The 20,919-nt window shown below is 41.5% G+C and overlaps 1 protein-coding gene across 1 annotated transcript; it reads right to left on the bottom strand.

Annotated features, from left to right (window-relative positions):
• Nucleotides 1–14,632: 14,632 nt before the first annotated feature.
• Nucleotides 14,633–20,158, bottom strand: LOC145096256 (uncharacterized). The gene is made up of 9 exons (XM_079034012.1): nucleotides 19,666–20,158; nucleotides 18,051–19,231; nucleotides 17,791–17,942; nucleotides 17,596–17,709; nucleotides 17,467–17,548; nucleotides 17,101–17,346; nucleotides 16,123–16,635; nucleotides 15,779–16,018; nucleotides 14,633–15,622 (listed from the first exon to the last, which is right to left on the bottom strand). Exons 1-9 carry the CDS (start codon nucleotides 20,156–20,158, stop codon nucleotides 14,633–14,635), a joined length of 4,011 nt encoding a protein of 1,336 aa, XP_078890138.1.
• Between the last annotated feature and the right edge of the window lie 761 nt (nucleotides 20,159–20,919).

Raw genomic sequence — 20,919 nt, forward strand, 5'->3', positions numbered from 1 at the left:
CTAGGGAACTTTGTAATGACTGCCAAAACCTCGAAGTGAATCTACTATCTCGGTCCGAGATGATAGATAAAGGAACACTGTGCAGCCTTACAATCTCCCTAATGTAAGTTCTGCTAAGTTTCTCCATCTTGTCTATTTCGGTAGGAAGTGTGCAGACTTGGTCAGTCTATCGACGATGACCCATATGGAATCAAGTCCACCCGTCGTCTTGGGCAACCTGGTTATGAAGTCCATAGTGATATGTTCCCACTTCCATTCTGGTATCTCTGGTTGTTGTAGAAGACCGGAGGGTTTCTGGTATTCGACCTTGACCTTTGCGCAAGTAAGGCATTTACTCACAAAGGTAGCAATATCTGCTTTCATGTTAGGCCACCAGTACAACTTTTTAAGATCCAGATACATCTTATCTAAACCTGGGTGGACGGAATAACAAGTGTTGTGAGCTTCGGTCATGAACAAGTCTCTGAAGCCACCGTGTTTCGGTGTCCAGATCCGATCCATGAGGTATAAGGCTCCGCCACCCTTGACTTCCAAGTTCCTATCCATCCCTCTAAGGGATTCATCAGCCACATTTTCAGGTTTCAAAGCATCGAGTTGAGCCTCCTTTATTTGCGTGGACAAGTGTGAATGGATAGTTAGACTCAAAGATTTGACTCTACGACCAGTATATTCTTTCCGACTTAGGGCGTTGGCTACTACATTGGCTTTACCCGGATGATAACGAATTTCGCATTCGTAATAACTAAGTAGCTCGACCCACCATCGTTGTCTCATGTTGAGCTCTTTCTGGTCGAAAATGTGTTGTAGATCGTGGTCTGTAAAGATCGTGGGTTGTGTAGTTAACCTCATGTGTCTTCAGCTGTACCGTACAGGTAATGTCGCCAGATCTTCGGAGCAAACACAACTGCTCCTACTTCAAGATTGTGGGTTGTGTAGTTAACCTCATGTGTCTTCAGCTGTCTCGAGGCATAGGCTATGACTTTACCTCGCTGCATCAGAACACATCCGAGTCCTTGATTGGATGCATCGCAATAGACAATGAAGTCTTCTATCCCTTCGGGAAGGGATAGTATCGGGGCGGTGCACAAGGCTCGTTTGAGCGTTTGGAACGCCCTTTCCTGTTTCTCTTCCCAGTCAAAGGCCACGCCTTTCTGGGTCAGGGTTGTAAGAGGTTTCGCTATGCTGGAGAAGTTTTGAATGAACCTTCGATAGTAGCCAGCTAGACCTAGAAATTGACGAATTTCAGTAGGTGTCTTTGGTGCTGACCAGTTCTCGATGGCTTTAATTTTGGAAGGGTCCACGTGTATACCTTCTTCGCTAACTACATGGCCCAAGAATTTGACTCGCCGAATCAAAAATTCGCACTTTGGGAACTTCGCGTAGAGCTTCTCCGATCGCAATGTTTCTAAGATTTTACGGAGATGTTGACTATGCTCCTCCTTACTTCGAGAGTAGATGAGTATGTCATCAATGAAGACGATGACGAACTGATCAAAGTAAGGACGACACACCCTATTCATCAGATCCATGAATACTGCGGGCGCGTTAGTTAATCCGAATGGCATCACTACAAACTCGTAGTGCCCATAACGAGTTCGGAAGGCTGTCTCGGGAACATCCTCCTCTAATACTCATAGTTGGTGATATCCGGATCACAGATCTATCTTCGAGAAGTACTTGGCTCCTTGAAGTTGATCAAACAAATCATCAATGCGGGGCAAGGGATAACGATTTTTAATGGTATGTTTGTTGAGTTCTCTATAGTCGATGCACATGCGAAACGATCCATCTTTTTTCTTGACGAACAAGACCGGTGCTCCCCATGCTGAGAAGCTGGGTCGAATGAATCCCTTCATGAGAAGTTCGTTAAGTTGACTAGAAAGTTCCTGCATTTCAGCCGATGCCAGACGATAAGGAGATTTAGCTACGGGGGTAGCCCCTGGCACTAAGTCGATTCTGAATTCGACTTGGCGTTGTGGTGGTAAACCGGGAAGTTCTTCTGGGAATATGTCGGGAAAGTCGTGTACTTCTGCGATTTTCTGGATGTCTTTTAGTTCTTGATTGGTATCGACGACGTGTGGTAGAAATGCATGGTACTCCTTTCGCAAGCACTTCTGAGCTTGAATGCACGAAATGATGCGAAGGCTCGTACTAGGTTTGTCGCCGTAGATAACTAAAGTTTCGTTGTTAGGAGGGTTAAGACGAACTGCTTTTTTGAAGCACATAATGTCGGCACGAAGAAGACTCAACCAATCCATACCGATGATAACGTCGAAACATTTAATTGGGACTGGCATGAGATCTATTTTAAAAGTATGGCCATCTAAAGTTAAGGTACAACCTACGTATATGCAGTTTGTACTCTCTGTTTTCCCGTTAGCCATTTCTACCGTGAATGAACTATCTAATGCACATGGTTTTTGTTTAAGCAGGTGTGCAAATTTGTGACTTACAAAACTTTTCTCGGCTCCACTATCGAAAAGTATGCAAGCATATGAGTTATTGAGGAGGAACGTACCAGTAACTATCGTAGGATCAGCTACTGCTTGCTCGTGGCCTAGGGCCATAACTCTTCCTACCCCTCCAGCCATTCCTGCTTTAGGGCAGTTCGTCTTGTAGTGGCCCACTTCTCCACAACCGTAGCAAGTTTGGCCCACGCCAGCGTTAGGAGCCTGGGCGGCTTGAGCTGTTGGAGTCTTGCAGAAACGGGCTGTATGCCCCTTCCTGTTGCAGTTAGTACATTGCATCTCCTTGCAAGGTCCGTGGTGGTGGAAGTTGCACTTGGTGCACTTCGGGAGAGTTCCAGCATATGTTCTTGCTGGTAAGAGATTCGCAGGGGCAACATGAGTCACTGTGGCAACATTGATCGCCAAAAGTTGTTGCTTATTGGAGGATCCTTGCATAGCCCCTCTTTTCCTCTTATTCCACCCCTTCTTGTTGTAGTCGGGGTTGGACTTTTGTGGCACAGGTGTAGGGATTGTTGCGTTCTGAGGTTTCCGGTGATCGATGAGAGATTGTGCCAGTTCCTTGGCGCTATCGAAGGTAATAGGCCTGGAAGCGATCACACTTGACTGGATCTGGGGCGACAGTCCCCAGATATATCTCTCGATCTTTTTGCTCTGGGGAGCAACCATATCAGGGCATAAGTTTGCCAAATCACAGAACCTATTTGTGTAGGTAGTGATGTCGGATCCAACCATTTGTAGACCCTAGAATTCTTGCTCGAGTTTTTGTATTTCACCTCGAGGAAAGTATTCTTTCATCAGCATGTCTTTCAACTTTTCCCAGCCGATGGAATACGCCACCACCAAAGTTAGATAGTTAACATGGCTGCTCCACCATGTTAGTGCTCTGTCAAAGAACGTACAAGCTGCAAACTTGACCTTGTTGCCCTCCTGGCAAGCAAAGATTTCAAAGACAGATTCCATCTTTTCAATCCATTGTCTCAACACCATTACAGCCCCAGTTCCATTGAAGCTGCGGGGTTTGGCGTTAGTGAAATCCTTGTAGGTGCATTCCCGAGGGTGTCCATGGATTTCGCCGTGGTTCGAGGGTGGTGCACCTGTTCCTGATCCACTAGGGGCAGGAGCGTTGATTGCTGACACAGTAGCTGCAACTGCTGCTGTGAAAGCTGCCTGGAACATGATGGCATCGAAAGGATTTGGTGGTTGAAGAGGTTCAGGTGGTGGTGGAGGTGGTGGTATTGGTGCTTCGTTGTTTGGGTTTCGCCTTGGATTCCTGCGTGGCGGCATCTTTAACTGTACGTTTAAAAGATGATGAAATGGATAAGAATAAATGATTAATGAATGTGTCTCATGGACTAATCCCCATAGCCCAACAACAGAAAGAATAGTATCACTAAATGAAGAAGATAGCATTTGGATAATAATTTCCATAAGATTAGATATCCGTCAATAACACCGGAATTACAGATGTAACAAGTTCGGGAAAAATGGCCTAGAAGTAGGCCTTACATCAACCAAGATGGAAAATTTTGACAGAATTAAGACTAGATCAAGACCTAACAGGTCTAAGATTTATACAGATAGGAAATTAGATCAAAGTTTTACATAAACTAGGTTATATCCAAAAGATGAGTCGGCGAGATGCTATCGGCGACGAGAACTGCTAGCATGAGTCCTCGATCCCGACAGTAGACGTTCAATGTCCCTTATACGCCTGTCCGACCTTGCTTGCTGAGCTCGAAGTTCTCTAACTTCAGCTTGGGTTTCAGCAAGTTCCCTCTGCAGATTTGCATTGCGGACCAGAGTCCTTTCATGAGCAGACTCTAGTTGGCGAATGTGGACAGTGTTAACACCAGAGTTGGCGTCAACTTCCGAGACTTGATTGATAGTCGCCTGAGCTATTATCGAGTTCCGAGAAATCCTACGCACCATGATTGGTAGGACTCTATCAGCAGAACCTCCTTCAGTGAGGTTGTAGAAACTTCGGTCTCCATTGTAGGGAATGGGCTGACCCTATTCATGACTCCATGTAATCAAGTTAGTGGCCCACAAAGGTGTCGGTCCTTGAAACACAGGGCGGGGGTTCAGGTTTTGGTTTTGAGCATTTGGGGGTAGGTTGTTGACTTCTGGCTCCGAGTCAGAACTATCAGAAAAACCCTCAGCATGGTGATCATCCAAAGGAATTGGATGATCATCTTCTGGTTCAGCCTCTAGCCAACCAGCATTGCCTTGGTTCGGGAAGTACGGATCGCCATGGTGAAATCCAGCCATTTTAATCTACGCGAGAAAAGGGATTATAAGAAATAGCTAAATAAACGAACTGACTAAGATAATTACAGTAAGACCAAATACCCCTATGGTATTTCTTTATGGTTGTGTTGGTAAGTTTTTAGACTAGCTGCCATATCACAACCATTCTTGAGCATATTCTAATCACTACTCGGACCAACATAGTTGATCAGGCTATTGTAACGCCACAAATTTCAAATACCAAAATAACTTAACATAGTCCCAAAACATCCAAAATTCAAGATTCAAATACTAACGTAAATATTAATAATAATAGCGGAAGGAAATAGAAATTTAATTAAACACTTGGTGCGCTACGTCTTCCTCAAAACTTGTCGCCTTCTTCAAGTCTGAACTTTATCCTTTCCATTCCCGTTGCCACTTGCTACGTTATTTCCTGGGTTGCGCGCATTTGAAGATTCTAATGGGTAAGCCTAGGGCCTAGTGAGTTCGTGGTTTTCATGCGTACTGACGTCAATAAAATAAAATAATGCAACAATTTATCAATATAAATCTTTTCATTTCTTTCCACCCTTGGTGACACATTAGGGAACTACTGTCACTTCCAAGGAACGAGTCCTTCCGCCGGGGACAACAAATATGCTTACGGCTAGATAAACAGAGCGTAAGCTCTCCGCCGCGTAATAACACCCTGTACGACGATTAATAATAAGACCGTGTAAATACACATGTTCCCTATATGTCACCCACGATTTTCACCCTTTTATATGAAATAATTCACAAAATTTCACACAAATACTCATAGCAATAACAACAGTAACATATAATTGCGTTTAGGTCTTAACCAAAGCTTGACACGCTACACGCACCCTACATTCCACCAATAATTTTTCCTAAGATAACAATCCTAGAAAAACATCATATGTGATCATTTTGGTTCAACTGTCTACGTGTCTCATCCAACCAACTAATAGTTATAATTTTTTTATTATATATATATTGCAATACTTTTTTAAATAATAATAATAATACTTTAATATGAAATAGAAAATAACTCCAAACTAAACTAAAATATTTTTATGGCACCATTCGGCAACTTCCAAAAAAATATTTTTAACTATGCAATATAAAGGTACATAGGATAAAAATAATCGAGATGCATTCATTTCCATAACATCAATTTAATCAGCAATTTGTATAACTCACGGGGTAGATCTAAAGTTCGTGTTTTCTTTGATGATAGCCAAAATTAAATAGAACTGAAAGTTAAGGGTTAAAAATGTAATAATTGATATAATAAAACGTCAATAAAGGTATGAATAGTGACCTTCAACCATTCACCCATATTACCCATTTGACTAATAAAGCATATTTGACTTTCAGTAAACGGATTGTACCAAGACCCGTAGTGCTTCTTCTTCGCCCGAAAAAAAACATTTTATTTTCTGCCATTTTCTAAATATACTGAAGTTTGATTTTTCTCAAAACGAAATCAAATAATTTAATAAAAACCACCATTATTTATCTCCAATTCTGACTATCCATAACCCATGAACAATTATCAAATTTTCGCTCCATAACCCAATTGATTAAACAAATTATTGCACAAAAGCGTTCCTTATATTTTTTCTTGATTTGACACCGATTGGAACGAATTGAGACACTGAGTTGAACCAAAATATTTTTAACACACACATAAATCTATCTAAGCAACTAATCAAGCTTAAATTGAGTACTCATACTTTAATTTCAAGAAACACTCCGGAAATCTTTATGAAATTCCACACCCGATTTCTCCCTTGATTCTTCGTCTTTTTTCACAATTACAGTGGGGTTTCCACTTGATTTTTCATGCTATATATAATGCCTAAGTCTATAACCTGCGAAACCCTTTCATTTGCTCGTATTTAACTAGCCTAATCAAGGTGACGGTTTTGATCATTAAGCCTCATAATTTGTATATAATTAACCCATTAATTGTGAACTAATCCTCTTTCTTTTAAATTGATATAAACAGATTATATATATTACATATATATTTTTTTATGAGTTATTACAAAGTTCCCCCCTTAGAAAAATTCCGTCCTCGGAATTTGAATTAATCAAATAAATGAGGGTATTTAGCCTTCATATCTCGCTCGGTCTCCCATGTTGCATCTGAACCTTTATGATACTTCCACTGAACTTTCACCAGTGGTATCTCCACATTCCTTAACTTTCTAACCTTTCAATCTATAATCGCAACGGGTTCTTCTGTATATCGTAGCCTCTCATCAACCTTAATTTCTTGAAGTGGCACTTCCATGGCGGCATCCGCTAGACACTTCTTTAGATTAGAGACATAGAACGTGCTATGAATGCCCTGCATTTCCCTTGGTAGCTCCAATCGATAGGCTACCTCTCCAACTCGTTCCTTAATTATAAAGCGTCCAACGTAGCGAGGACTTAACATCCCCCACTTACCAAAACGAACAACGCCCTTCCATGGGGACACCTTTAACATAACTTTATCACCGACCTGAAACATTATTGGCTTTCTCCGCTTATCTGCATAACTTTTCTGCCGATCCTGAGCAACCTTAATGTTATCCCTAATCACCTGGATTTTGTCGGTAGTTTGCTGAACAAGTTCAGGTCCAGCCAACTGTTTCTCCCCCACCTCATTCCAACATAATGGAGTTCTACATTTCCTGCCATATAGAGCCTCATATGGTGCGACTTTTATACTTGCATGATAGCTATTGTTGTAGGATAACTATATTAACAGCAAATGAGTTTCCCACGACCCTCCAAAATCAATAACACAAGACCTTAACATGTCTTCCAAGGTCTGTATTGTCCGTTCACTTTGCCCATCTGTTTGCGGGTGGTATGTCGTGCTCAATTTTACTCGAGTACCCATTTCTCGTTGGAAGCTACCCCAAAATGTCGACATAAAACGACTATCCCGATCCGAAATAATAGATAATGGAACTCCATGCAGTATCACTATCTCGTCAACGTATAATTTAGCTAGCCTTTCTAACGGGTACGTCTCCTTAATCGGAAGGAAGTGCGCCGGTTTGGTTAATCTGTCCACAACTACCCAAATCGCGTCATAACCTTTTGGTGTCCTTGGTAACTTAGTCACAAAGTCCATTGTGATGTGATCCCATTTCCACACTGGAATCTCCATTGACTGTAACTGACCGTATGGCCTTTGGTGTTCAGCCTTCACCTACAAGCACGTCAAACACCTTTCAACAAAATAGGCTATACCCGTTTTCATACCAGGCCACCAGTAAGATTTTCATAAGTCTTGATACATCTTGTTTGTTCCCGGATGGATTGAGTACTTTGACATGTGCGCTTCCTTGAGAAGTAAGTTACGCACTTCACCCACTCGTGGTACCCAAACCCTTCCTTGGAAACACTTCAAGCCACGACTATCCTTTTCCAATGATTGTATTACTCCGGCCACCCTTTCACTTTTCCATTTCTCTTCCTTCGAGGCCTCCTCTTGATTCTTTCTCAAATCATCTAGTAAGCTGGTGGTTATGCTAATCTTCATCATTCGAATCTTAGGTGGTTCTCTTCTTTCCTTACGACTTAGTGCATCAGCTACCACATTTTCCTTCCCCGGATGATATAATATCTCACAGTCATAATCTTTTAATAGTTCCATCCACCGTTGCTGTCTCATGTTCAGATCTTTCTGATCGAACAAGTATTTCAAACTCTTGTGATCAGTGAAGATCTGACACCTTGTCCATACAAATAGTGTCTCTAAATCTTTAAAGCGAACACTACTACAGCCAACTCCATATCATGTGTTGGGTATTTACGCTCGTGAACCTTTAACTGTTGTGAGGCATAAGCAATCACCTTACCGTTTTGCATCAAAACACACCCCAAACCTAACTTGGATGCATCACTATAAACAACAAAGCCATCATTGCCTTCTGGTAAAGATAATACTGGTGCACTACTAAGCTTTTCCTTTAAGACGTTAAAGGCGTTATCTTGCTCTGTCTTCCATTCGAACTTCACATTTTTCCTTGTCAGGGTAGTTAGCGGTGCAGCTATGCGTGAGAAGTCTTGTATAAACCATCTATAGTATCCTGCCAACCCAAGAAAACTTCGAACTTCTAATGGGGTCCTTGGTGGTTCCCACTTTTCAATCGCCTTAATCTTTTCTGGGTTCACCTTGATACCATGTTCGTTTACAACATGTCCCAAAAACTGGACTTCCCGAAGCCAAAACTCGCACTTCGAAAATTTGGCAAATAATTTTTCTTTCCTCAATAAAGTAAGTGTTAGCCGCAGATGTTGCTCATGGTCTGGCTTACTTTTAGAGTATATCAATATGTCATCGATAAAGATGATTACAAACCTGTCTAGGTATGGCTTGCACACCCGGTTCATCAGATCCATGAATGCAGCCGGTGCATTGGTCAAACCAAATGGCATTACTAAAAACTCATAATGACCATACCTAGTTCGAAAGGCTGTCTTCAACACATCTTCTTTTCTGACTTTCAGCTGGTGATACCCCGACCGTAAATTGATATTTGAGAAGTAACTTGCCCCCTGGAGTTGATCGAATAGGTCATCAATTCTCGGTAATGGATACCGGTTCTTTATAGTCACCTTGTTTAACTCCCTGTAGTCAATGCACATTCGCATTGTCCCATCCTTCTTCTTGACGAATAGTACTGGTGCACCCCATGGTGAGGTACTGGGCCGAATAAAACCCTTGTCGAGCAAATCTTGCAACTGAGCCATCAACTCCTTCATTTCGGTTGGTGCTAACCGATAGGGCGCACGTGCTATCGATGCTACTCCTGGGGTAAGATCAATTCGAAACTCCACTTGCCTATCCGGTGGCATGCTAGTTAGGTCATCAGGGAACACATCTTGGAACTCGCGTACAACTGGTATATATGTTATTTCAGGCTTGTCCTGCTTGGCATCGAGGACATATGCCCAATAACTTTGACACCCTTTCTTTAGATAACGAGTTGCCCTAGTCACTGATATCAAAATAGAGTCCTTAACTCGCCGATCACCGTAAATCTTTACCATTCCTTTTTTTGGCACCCAAACTTGAACAATCCTATTTTGACAATCCATAATCGCTTGGTTTTCGACAACCAATCCATCCCTATAACAATATCAAAATCACCTAGGGCTATATGTATTAATTTTAACGTTAGCACACTACCTTCTATTTTGATAGAGCAATCATCATATTCCTCTCTTACTATTACCCAATGATCGTCAGCAGTTTCAATTTATAAGGCATGTTCTAGAGTCTTTGCATTTCTACCCAGGTTTTTGCTAAAAGTAGTAGACACAAAAGATCTATTTGCACCAGAATCAAATAACACCCTAGCATGAATTGACTTTACTAGGAAAGTACCTGTCACCACATCCAGAGCCTCCTGAGCCGTCATGCGAAAAGCTCTAGCTTTTGGTCTACCAGTGTCAGCCTTTTTATCCATCGACCGATTGTCTGTTATCCTGCCTTGATTGTTGTTACCTTTACTCTGAGGACATTCCGACTTAATGTGGTTAGGGGAACCACACCTGTAACATACACTTCCTGTCTTACATTCTGTGGCTATGTGCCCTGGCTTCCCACACTTGTAGCAAACTTTCTGATTCATGTTACACTCCCCCTTATGATAACGGTTGCATTTCGGACATTGCTTTACCCCAGAGATTTGATCAACCTTACGTTCTGGCCCTGAAGTCTTGCCTTTCTTCGAATCATTATTTGTACCCTCCCATTTTCTTTTCCCCAAAGCCCTGTCTTCACCTTGACGATTCTTCTCACGTTCGCGACCTTTTGCAGCATCAACAGCAGATTGGAAAGTACCCGGTTTCTGAATTTGCACAAATTCACGGATAGCTGTTCTCAATCCCCAAATATAGCATTCCACCCTTCTTTCTTCAGTAGATACGTAAAATTTGGAAAACCTAGCCTTCTCCATGAACTTTGTGGTGTACTCCCTCACAGTCATATTCCCCTGCTCCAACCTTAAAAATTCTTCCTCGAACTGTTTAACCGTTGTACGAGGGCAAAACTTTTCTTTAAAAATTCTTAGGAACTCATCCCATGACATATTCTTGGCCGCCTCACGCCCCCTAACCTCCTTCACCATGCCCCACCAATGTATTGCCTCCCCTTTTAGCATTGTCCTTGCATAAATCACCTTGTCCTCATCCGCACACTTGCTAGTATCGAATGTTCCCTCAATCTCCATGATCCATGTTGATGACAAAACGGGATCAATTTCTCCGTTAAAAATGGGTGGCTTGTAGTTCATGAATGTCTTGTAACTACAACCCCGCCGATCGTGGTTGTCATGATGCCTTGTGGGTTGTGCAATACTTAGTTCACGACTCATATTTGGTGTACTGTACTCGTAGTCCTCTTCACCTCCACCCAAGTTACCTTCATACTCACCGATTATTGCTTCTCGTGCCTGAGCAACTACATATGGTAAGGTGTCTCGAATTGCTTGAGCAATCTCATCAGCCAACTCCTCTCTAGTGATCGTGTTTGTCGCACGACCTCGACCTCGACCGCGGTGGGATCCAGAGCTACCATGGGCCGATTGTACAGGTATCGGTGATGTAACAGCAACTCGGCCTCTTCCTCTACCCCTACCTCTTCCTTGGCCCCGTCCACGACTAGCGTTTGGGTTCAGTGGGGTTTCTGGAACATCTCCTGGTGCTCTAACATAAGCTCCAATTGGGATGTGCTCTTCCTCCGGAGTGACCCTAGTGAACCTCCCAGATCTTCGTGAAGACATATCAACTACATATTTATGTTTATAACAAAATAAGTATAACAAACATAAATTGTATTCCAAATTATTAAAAGTTCAAAAATAGACATATGTCTTGTTCACATCAAGTCACTCAAGCCAACAACCAAGAGAAATAATTAAAAAAAGGACAAATCATTGCACTCCTACTTTCTAATTTTTAAAAAAGATGTCATCATATTTCAATATTCTCTTTCCCTCCTTCAAGTACTTCCTTATCTTTTTAGCTTTTCGATCTCCGGGACCACTTTGAATGACCAACACCTCGGCCTGAGGTGGTTCTCTTCCAACCACCTTATCTAGGATTCCGTAAGTCGTGGCCTTGGCTTGTTTTGCCCAACCAAAAACCCTTCCCACAACTTAGTGATAGTCGGTTTCCTTAGCTCTAACACCTCATGTTCCAACCGTCGTATCTTGCATTTACTTTTCTCAGCAGCATCAACCCTTATTTCGTTCTCCTGTATGAGCCTTGACCTATGTTCATCTATCTCTTCAATCTTTCTTTTCAAACTGTGAATCTTGAGTTGTGCCTGTGGCATTTCATCTTTATAAAGTCGCTCCCAATAGGTACCAGGACTAGTTGGCGTGTACTCCATATAAGGCATATGGAATGTTTCGTATCTTTGCTCCACATGGTACTCCACGTGATTTCCCTCGGGTTCCTCCTCGGGGTCTTCTTCGGGCTCCTCCTCAGGATCTTCTTCGGGCTCCTCCTCAGGATCTTCTTCGGGCTCCACCTCGGTTTCCACATCCTAGTCTTCTTCATCCCGTTCAGAGAGGCTGAGTGGGGTCGTTGGTTCCAGACTGCCTTCCGAGTCAGAGAGCTCTAACTCGGCCTTCAACTTCTCGTGGGGAAGTAACCCACTAGTACCCTCAACTGACACCCCACCATCGACGATTGCCTTTCCATGATCCATAGTACCTACAAACGAGACGCATTCCAGATTAGGCAATGTACCGCTCCTCCCGTTTAAGCTTAGGTGTTTAAACAACGACTAATCTTCTTAAACCACGCTCTGATACCAACTTGTAACGCCCCAAATTTCAAATACCAAAATAACTTAACATAGTCCCAAAACTTCCAAAATTCAAGATTCAAATACTAACGTAAATATTAATAATAATAGCGGAAGCAAATAGAAATTTAATTAAACACTTGGTGCGCTACGTCTTCCTCAAAACTTGTCGCCTTCTTCAAGTCTGAACTTTATCCTTTCCATTCTCGCTGCCACTTGCTACATTATTTCATGGGTTGCGCGCGTTTGGAGATTCTAATGGGTAAGCCTAGGGCCTAGTAGGTTCGTGGTTTTCATGCATATTGATGTCAATAAAATAAAATAATGCAACAATTTGTCAATATAAATCTTTTCATTTCTTTCCACCCTTGGTGACACATTAGGGAACTACTGTCACTTCCAGGGAACGAGTCCCTCCGTCGGGCACAACAAATATGCTTACGGCTAGATAAACAGAGCGTAAGCTCTCCGCTGCGTACTAACACCCCGTACGACGACTAATAATAAGACCGTGTAAATACACCTATTCCTTATATGTCACCCACCGTTTTCACCCTTTTATATGAAATAATTTACAAAATTTCACACAAATACTCATAGCAATAACACTAGTAACATATAATTGCAAATAATTTAGAATCAACTTTTCGTGCAAACAACCACAAAATTCACATGAAACTCACCTGGTTGGCGTTTAGGTCTTAACCAAAGCTTGACACGCTACACGCACCCTACATTCCACCAATAGTTTTTCCTAAGATAACAATCCTAGAAAAACATCATATGCGATCATTTTTGTTCAACTGTCTACGTGTCTCACCCAACCAACTAATAGTTATAATTTTTTTTATTATATATATTGCAATATTTTTTTAAATAATAATAATAATACTTTAATATGATATAGCAAATAACTCCAAACTAAACTAAAATATTTTTATGGCACCATTCGGCAACTTCCAAAAAAATATTTTTAACTATGCAATATAAAGGTACATAGGATAAAAATAATCGAGATGCATTCATTTTCATAACTTCAATTTAATCAGCAATTTGTATAACTCACGGGGTAGATCTAAAATTCGTGTTTTCTTTGATGATAGCCAAAATTAAATAGAACTGAAAGTTAAGGGTTAAAAATGTAATAATTGATATAATAAAACGTCAATAAAGGTATGAATAGTGACCTTCAACCATTCACCCATATTGCCCATTTGACTAATAAAGCATATTTGACTTTCAGTAAACGGATTGTACCAAGACCCGTAGTGCTTCTTCTTCACCCGAAAAAAAACATTTTATTTTCTGCCATTTTTTAAATATACTGAAGTTTGATTTTTCTCAAAACGAAATCAAATAATTTAATAAAAACCACCATTATTTATCTCCAATTCTGGTAAACCATAACCCATGAACAATTATCAAATTTTCGCTCCATAACCCAATTGATTAAACAAATTATTGCACAAAAGCGTTCCTTATATTTTTTCTTGATTTGACATCGATTGGAATGAATTGAGACACTGAGTTGAACCAAAATATTTTTAACACGCACATAAATCTATCTAAGCAACTAATCAAGCTTAAATTGAGTGCTCATACCTTAATTTCAAGAAACACTTCGGAAATCTTTCAGAAATTCCACACCCGATTTCTCCCTTGATTCTTCGTCTTTTTTCACAATTCCAGTGGGGTTTCCACTTGATTTTTCATGCTATATATAATGCCTAAGTCTATAACCTGCGAAACCCTTTCATTTGCTTGTATTTAACTAGCCTAATCAAGGTGACGGTTTTGATCATTAAGCCTCATAATTTGTATATAATTAACCCATTAATTGTGAACTAATCCTCTTTCATTTAAATTGATATAAACAGATTATATATATTACATATATTTTTTTTGTGAGTTATTACAAACTTCCCCCCTTAGAAAAATTCCGTCCTCGGAATTTGAATTAATCAAATAAATGAGGGTATTTAGCCTTCATATCTCGCTCGGTCTCCCATGTTGCATCCGAACCTTTATGATACTTCCACTGAACATTCACCAGTGGTATCTCCGCATTCCTTAACTTTCTAACCTTTCAATCTATAATCGCAACGGGTTCTTCTGTATATCGTAGCCTCTCATCAACCTTAATTTCTTGAAGTGGCACTTCCATGGCGGCATCCGCTAGACACTTCTTTAGATTAGAGACATGGAACGTGCTATGAATGCCCTGCATTTCCCTTGGTAGCTCCAATCGATAGGCTACCTCTCCAACTCGTTCCTTAATTATAAAGGGTCCAACATGGCGAGGACTTAACATCCCCCACTTACCAAAACGAACAACGCCCTTCCATGGGGACACCTTTAACATAACTTTATCACCGACCTGAAACATTATTGGCTTTCTTCGCTTATCTGCATAACTTTTCTGCCGATCCTGAGCAACCTTAATGTTATCCCTAATCACCTGGATTTTGTCGGTAGTTTGCTGAACAAGTTCAGGTCCAGCCAACTGTTTCTCCCCCACCTCATTCCAACATAATGGAGTTCTACATTTCCTGCCATATAGAGCCTCATATGGTGCGACTTTTATACTTGCATGATAGCTATTGTTGTAGGAAAACTCTATTAACGGCAAATGAGTTTCCCACGACCCTCCAAAATCAATAACACAAGACCTTAACATGTCTTCCAAGGTCTGTATTGTCCGTTCACTTTGCCCATCTGTTTGCGGGTGGTATGTCGTGCTCAATTTTACTCGAGTACCCATTTCTCGTTGGAAGCTACCCCAAAATTTCGACGTAAAACGACTATCCCGATCTGAAATAATAGATAATGGAACTCCATGCAGTATCACTATCTCGTCAACGTATAATTTAGCTAGCCTTTCTAACGGGTACGTCTCCTTAATTGGAAGGACGTGCGTTGGTTTGGTTAATCTATCCACAACTACCCAAATCGTGTCATAACCTTTTGGTGTCCTTGGTAACTTAGTCACAAAGTCCATTGTGATGTGATCCCATTTCCACACTGGAATCTCCATTGACTGTAACTGACCGTATGGCCTTTGGTGTTCAGCCTTCACCTACAAGCACGTCAAACACCTTTCAACAAAATAGGCTATATCCTTTTTCATACCAGGCCACCAGTAAGATTTTCATAAGTCTTGATACATCTTGTTTGTTCCCGGATGGATTGAGTACTTTGACATGTGCGCTTCCTTGAGAAGTAAGTTACGCACTTCACCCACTCGTGGTACCCAAACCCTTCCTTGGAAACACTTCAAGCCACGACTATCCTTTTCCAATGATTGTATTACTCCGGCCACCCTTTCACTTTTCCATTTCTCTTCCTTCGAGGCCTCCTCTTGATTCTTTCTCAAATCATCTAGTAAGCTGGTGGTTATGCTAATCTTCATCATTCGAATCTTAGGTGGTTCTCTTCTTTCCTTACAACTTAGTGCATCAGCTACCACATTTGCCTTCCCCGGATGATATAATATCTCACAGTCATAATCTTTTAATAGTTCAATCCACCGTTGTTGTCTCATGTTCAGATCTTTCTGATCGAACAAGTATTTCAAACTCTTGTGATCAGTGAAGATCTGACACCTTGTCCATACAAATAGTGTCTCCAAATCTTTAAAGCGAACACTACTACAGCCAACTCCATATCATGTGTTGGGTATTTACGCTCGTGAACCTTTAACTGTCGTGAGGCATAAGCAATCACCTTACCGTTTTGCATCAAAACACACCCCAAACCTAACTTGGATGCATCACTATAAACAACAAAGCCATCATTGCCTTCTGGTAAAGATAATACTGGTGCACTACTAAGCTTTTCCTTTAAGACGTTAAAGGCATTATCTTGCTCTGGCTTCCATTCAAACTTCACATTTTTCCTTGTCAGGGTAGTTAGCAGTGCAGCTATGCGCGAGAAGTCTTGTATAAACCGTCTATAGTATCCTGCCAACCCAAGAAAACTTCGAACTTTTAATGGGGTCCTTGGTGGTTCCCACTTTTCAATCGCCTTAATCTTTTCTGGGTTCACCTTGATACCATGTTCGTTTACAACATGTCCCAAAAACTGGACTTCCTGAAGCCAAAACTCGCACTTCGAAAATTTGGCAAATAATTTTTCTTTCCTCAATAAAGTAAGTGTTCGCCGTAGATGTTGCTCATGGTCTGGCTTACTTTTAGAGTATATCAATATGTCATCGATAAAGACGATTACAAACTTGTCTAGGTATGGCTTGCACACCCGGTTCATCAGATCCATGAATGCAGCTGGTGCATTGGTCAAACCAAATGGCATTACTAAAAACTCATAATGACCATACCTAGTTCGAAAGGTTGTCTTTGACAGGTCTTCTTTTCTGACTTTCAGCTGGTGATACCCCGACCGTAAATCGATATTTGAGAAGTAACTTGCCCTCTGTAGCTGATCGAATAGGTCATCAATTCTCGGTAATGGATATCGGTTCTTTATAGTCACCTTGTTTAACTCCCTGTAGTCAATGCACATTCGCATTGTCCCATCCTTCTTCTTGACGAATAGTACTGGTGCACCCCACGGTGAGGTACTGGGCCGAATAAAACCCTTGTCGAGCAAATCTTGCAACTGAGCCATCAACTCCTTCATTTCTGTTGGTGCTAACCGATAGGGCGCACGAGCTATCGGTGCCACTCCTGGGGTAAGATCAATTCGAAACTCCACTTGCCTATCCGGTGGCATGCTAGTTAGGTCATCAGGGAACACATCTTGGAACTCGCGTACAACTGGTATATGTGTTATTTCAGGCTTGTCCTGCTTGGCATCGAGGACATATACCCAATAACTTTGACACCCTTTCTTTAGATAACGAGTTGCCTTAGTCACTGATATCAAAATAGAGTCCTTAACTCGCCGATCACCGTAAATCTTTACCATTCCTTTTTTTGGCACCCAAACTTGAACAATCCTATTTTCACAATCCATAATCGCTTGGTTTTCGACAACCAATCCATCCCTATAACAATATCAAAATCACCTAGGGCTATAGGTATTAATTTTAACGTTAGCACACTACCTTCTATTTTGATAGAGCAATCATCATATTCCTCTCTTACTACTACCCAATGATCATCAGCAGTTTCAATTTCTAAGGCATGTTCTAGAGTCTTTGCATTTCTACCCAAGTTTTTGCAAAAAGTAGTAGACACAAAAGATCAATTTGCACCAGAATCAAATAACACCCTAGCATGAATTGACTTTACTAGGAAAGTACTTGTCTCCACATCCAGGGTCTCCTGAGCCTCCTGAGCCGTCATGCGAAAAGCTCGAGCTTTTGGTCTACCAGTGTCAGCCTTTTTATCTGTCGACCGATTGTCTGTTATCCTGCCTTGATTGTTGTTACCTTTACTCTGAGGACATTCCGACTTAATGTGATTAGGGGAACCACACCTGTAACATACACTTCCTGTCTTACATTATATGGCTATGTGCCCTGGCTTCCCACACTTGTAGCAAACTTTTTGATTCATGTTACACTCCCCCTTATGATAACGGTTGCATTTCGGACATTGCTTTACCCCAGAGCTTTGATCAACCTTACGTTCTGGCCCTGAAGTCTTGCCTTTCTTCGAATCATTATTTGTACCCTCCCATTTTCTTTTCCCTAAAGCCCTGTCTTCACCTTGACGATTCTTCTCACGTTCGCGACCTTCTGCAGCATCAACAGCAGATTGGAAAGTACCCGTTTTCTGAATTTGCACAAATTCACGGATAGCTGTTCTCAATCCCCAAATATAGCGTTCCACCCTTCTTTCTTCAGTAGCTACGTAAAATTTGGAAAAGCTAGCCTTCTCCGTGAACTTTGTGGTGTACTCCCTCACAGTCATAGTCCCCTGCTCCAACCTTAAAAATTCTTCCTCGAACTGTTTAACCATTGTACGAGGGCAAAATTTTTCTTTAAAAATTCTTAGGAACTCATCCCATGACATATTCTTGGCCGCCTTACGCCCCATAACCTCCTTCACCATGCCCCACCAATGTATTGCCTCCCCTTTTAGCATTGTCCTAGCATAAATCACCTTGTCCTCATCCGCACACTTGCTAGTATCGAATGTTCCCTCAATCTCCATGATCCATGTTGATGACAAAACGGGATCAATTTCTCCGTTAAAAATGGGTGGCTTGTAGTTCATGAACGTCTTGTAACTACAACCCCGCCGATCGTGGTTGTCATGATGCCTTGTGGGTTGTGCAATACTTGGTTCACGAATCATATTTGTTGTACTATACTCGTAGTCCTCTTCACCTCCACCCAAGTTACGTTCATACTCACCGATTATTGCTTCTCGTGCCTGAGAAACTACATATGGTAAGGTGTCTCGAATTTCTCGAGCAATCTCATCAGCCAACTCCTCTCTAGTGATCGTGTTTGCCGCACGACCCCTTCCACGACCTCGACCTCGACCGCGGTGGGATCCAGAGCTACCATGGGCCGATTGTACAGGTATCGGTGATGTAACGGCAACTCGGCCTCTTCCTCTACCCCTACCTCTTCCTTGGCCCCGTCCACGACTAGCGTTTGGGTTCAGTGGGGTTTCTGGAACATCTCCTGGTGCTCTAACATAAGCTCCAATTGGGATGTGCTCTTCCTCCGGAGTGACCCTAGTGAACCTCCCAGATCTTCGTGAAGACATATCAACTACATATTTATGTTTATAACACAATAAGTATAACAAACATAAATTGTATTCCAAATTATTAAAAGTTCAAAAATAGACATATGCCTTGTTCACATCAAGTCACTCAAGCCAACAACCAAGAGAAATAATTAAAAAAAGGACAAATCATTGCACTCCTACTTTCTAATTTTTAAAAACGATGTCATGATATTTCAATATTCTCTTTCCCTCCTTCAAGTACTTCCTTATCTTTTTAGCTTTTCGATCTCCGGGACCACTTTGAATGACCAACACCTCGGCCTGAGGTGGTTCTCTTCCAACCACCTTATCTAGGAATCTGTAAGTCGTGGCCTTGGCTTGTTTTGCCCAACCAAAAACCCTTCCCACAACTTAGTGATAGTCGGTTTCCTTAGCTCTAACACCTCCTGTTCCAACCTTCGTATCTTGCGTTTACTTTTCTCAGCAGCATCAACCCTTATTTGGTTCTCCTGTATGAGCCTTGACCAATGTTCATCTATCTCTTCAATCTTTCTTTTCAAACTGTGAATCTCGAGTTGTGCCTGTGGCATTTCATCTTTATATAGTCGCTCCCAATAGGTACCAGGACTAGTTAGCGTGTACTCCACATAAGGCATATGGAATGTTTCGTATCTTTGCTCCACATGGTACTCCACGTGATTTCCCTCGGGTTCCTCCTCGGGGTCTTCTTCGGGCTCCTCCTCAGGATCTTCTTCGGGCTCCTTCTCAAGATATTCTTCGGGCTCCACCTCGGATTCCACATCCTTGTCTTCTTCATCCTGTTCAGAGAGGCTGAGTGGGGTCGTTGGTTCCAGACTGCCTTCCGAGTCAGAGAGTTCTAACTCGGCCTTCAACTTCTCGTGGGGAAGTAACCCACTAGTACCCTCAACTGACACCCCACCATCGACGATTGCCTTTCCATGATCCATAGTCCCTACAAATGAGACGCATTCCAGATTAGGCGATGTACCGCTCCTCCCGTTTAAGCTTAGGCGTTTAAACAACGACTAATCTGCTTAAACCACGCTCTGATACCAACTTGTAACACCCCAAATTTCAAATACCAAAATAACTTAACATAGTCCCAAAACTTCCAAAATTCAAGATTCAAATACTAACGTAAATATTAATAATAATAGAGGAAGCAAATAGAAATTTAATTAAACACTTGGTGCGCTACGTCTTCCTCAAAACTTGCTACATTATTTCTTGGGTTGCGCGCATTTGGAGATTCTAATGGGTAAGCCTAGGGCCTAGTGAGTTCGTGGTTTTCATGCATATTGACGTCAATAAAATAAAATAATGCAACAATTTATCAATATAAATCTTTTCATTTCTTTCCACCATTGGTGACACATTAGGGAACTACTGTCACTTCCAGGGAACAAGTCCCTCCGTCGGGCACAACAAATATGCTTACGGCTAGATAAACAGAGCGTAAGCTCTCCGCTGCATACTAACACCCCGTACGACGACTAATAATAAGACCGTGTAAATACACCTGTTCCCTATATGTCACCCACCATTTTCACCCTTTTATATGAAATAATTCACAAAATTTCACACAAATACTCATAGCAATAACAACAGTAACATATAATTGCAAATAATTTAGAATCAATTTTTCATGCAAACAACCACAAAATTCACACGAAACTCACCTGGTTGGCGTTTAGGTCTTAACCAAAGC

The sequence above is a fragment of the Lactuca serriola genome, chromosome 3 (genome assembly GCF_051521515.1).
Source record: "Lactuca serriola cultivar US96UC23 chromosome 3, Lser_US96UC23_V15, whole genome shotgun sequence".
In the NCBI taxonomy this organism is placed as follows: Eukaryota; Viridiplantae; Streptophyta; class Magnoliopsida; order Asterales; family Asteraceae; genus Lactuca; species Lactuca serriola.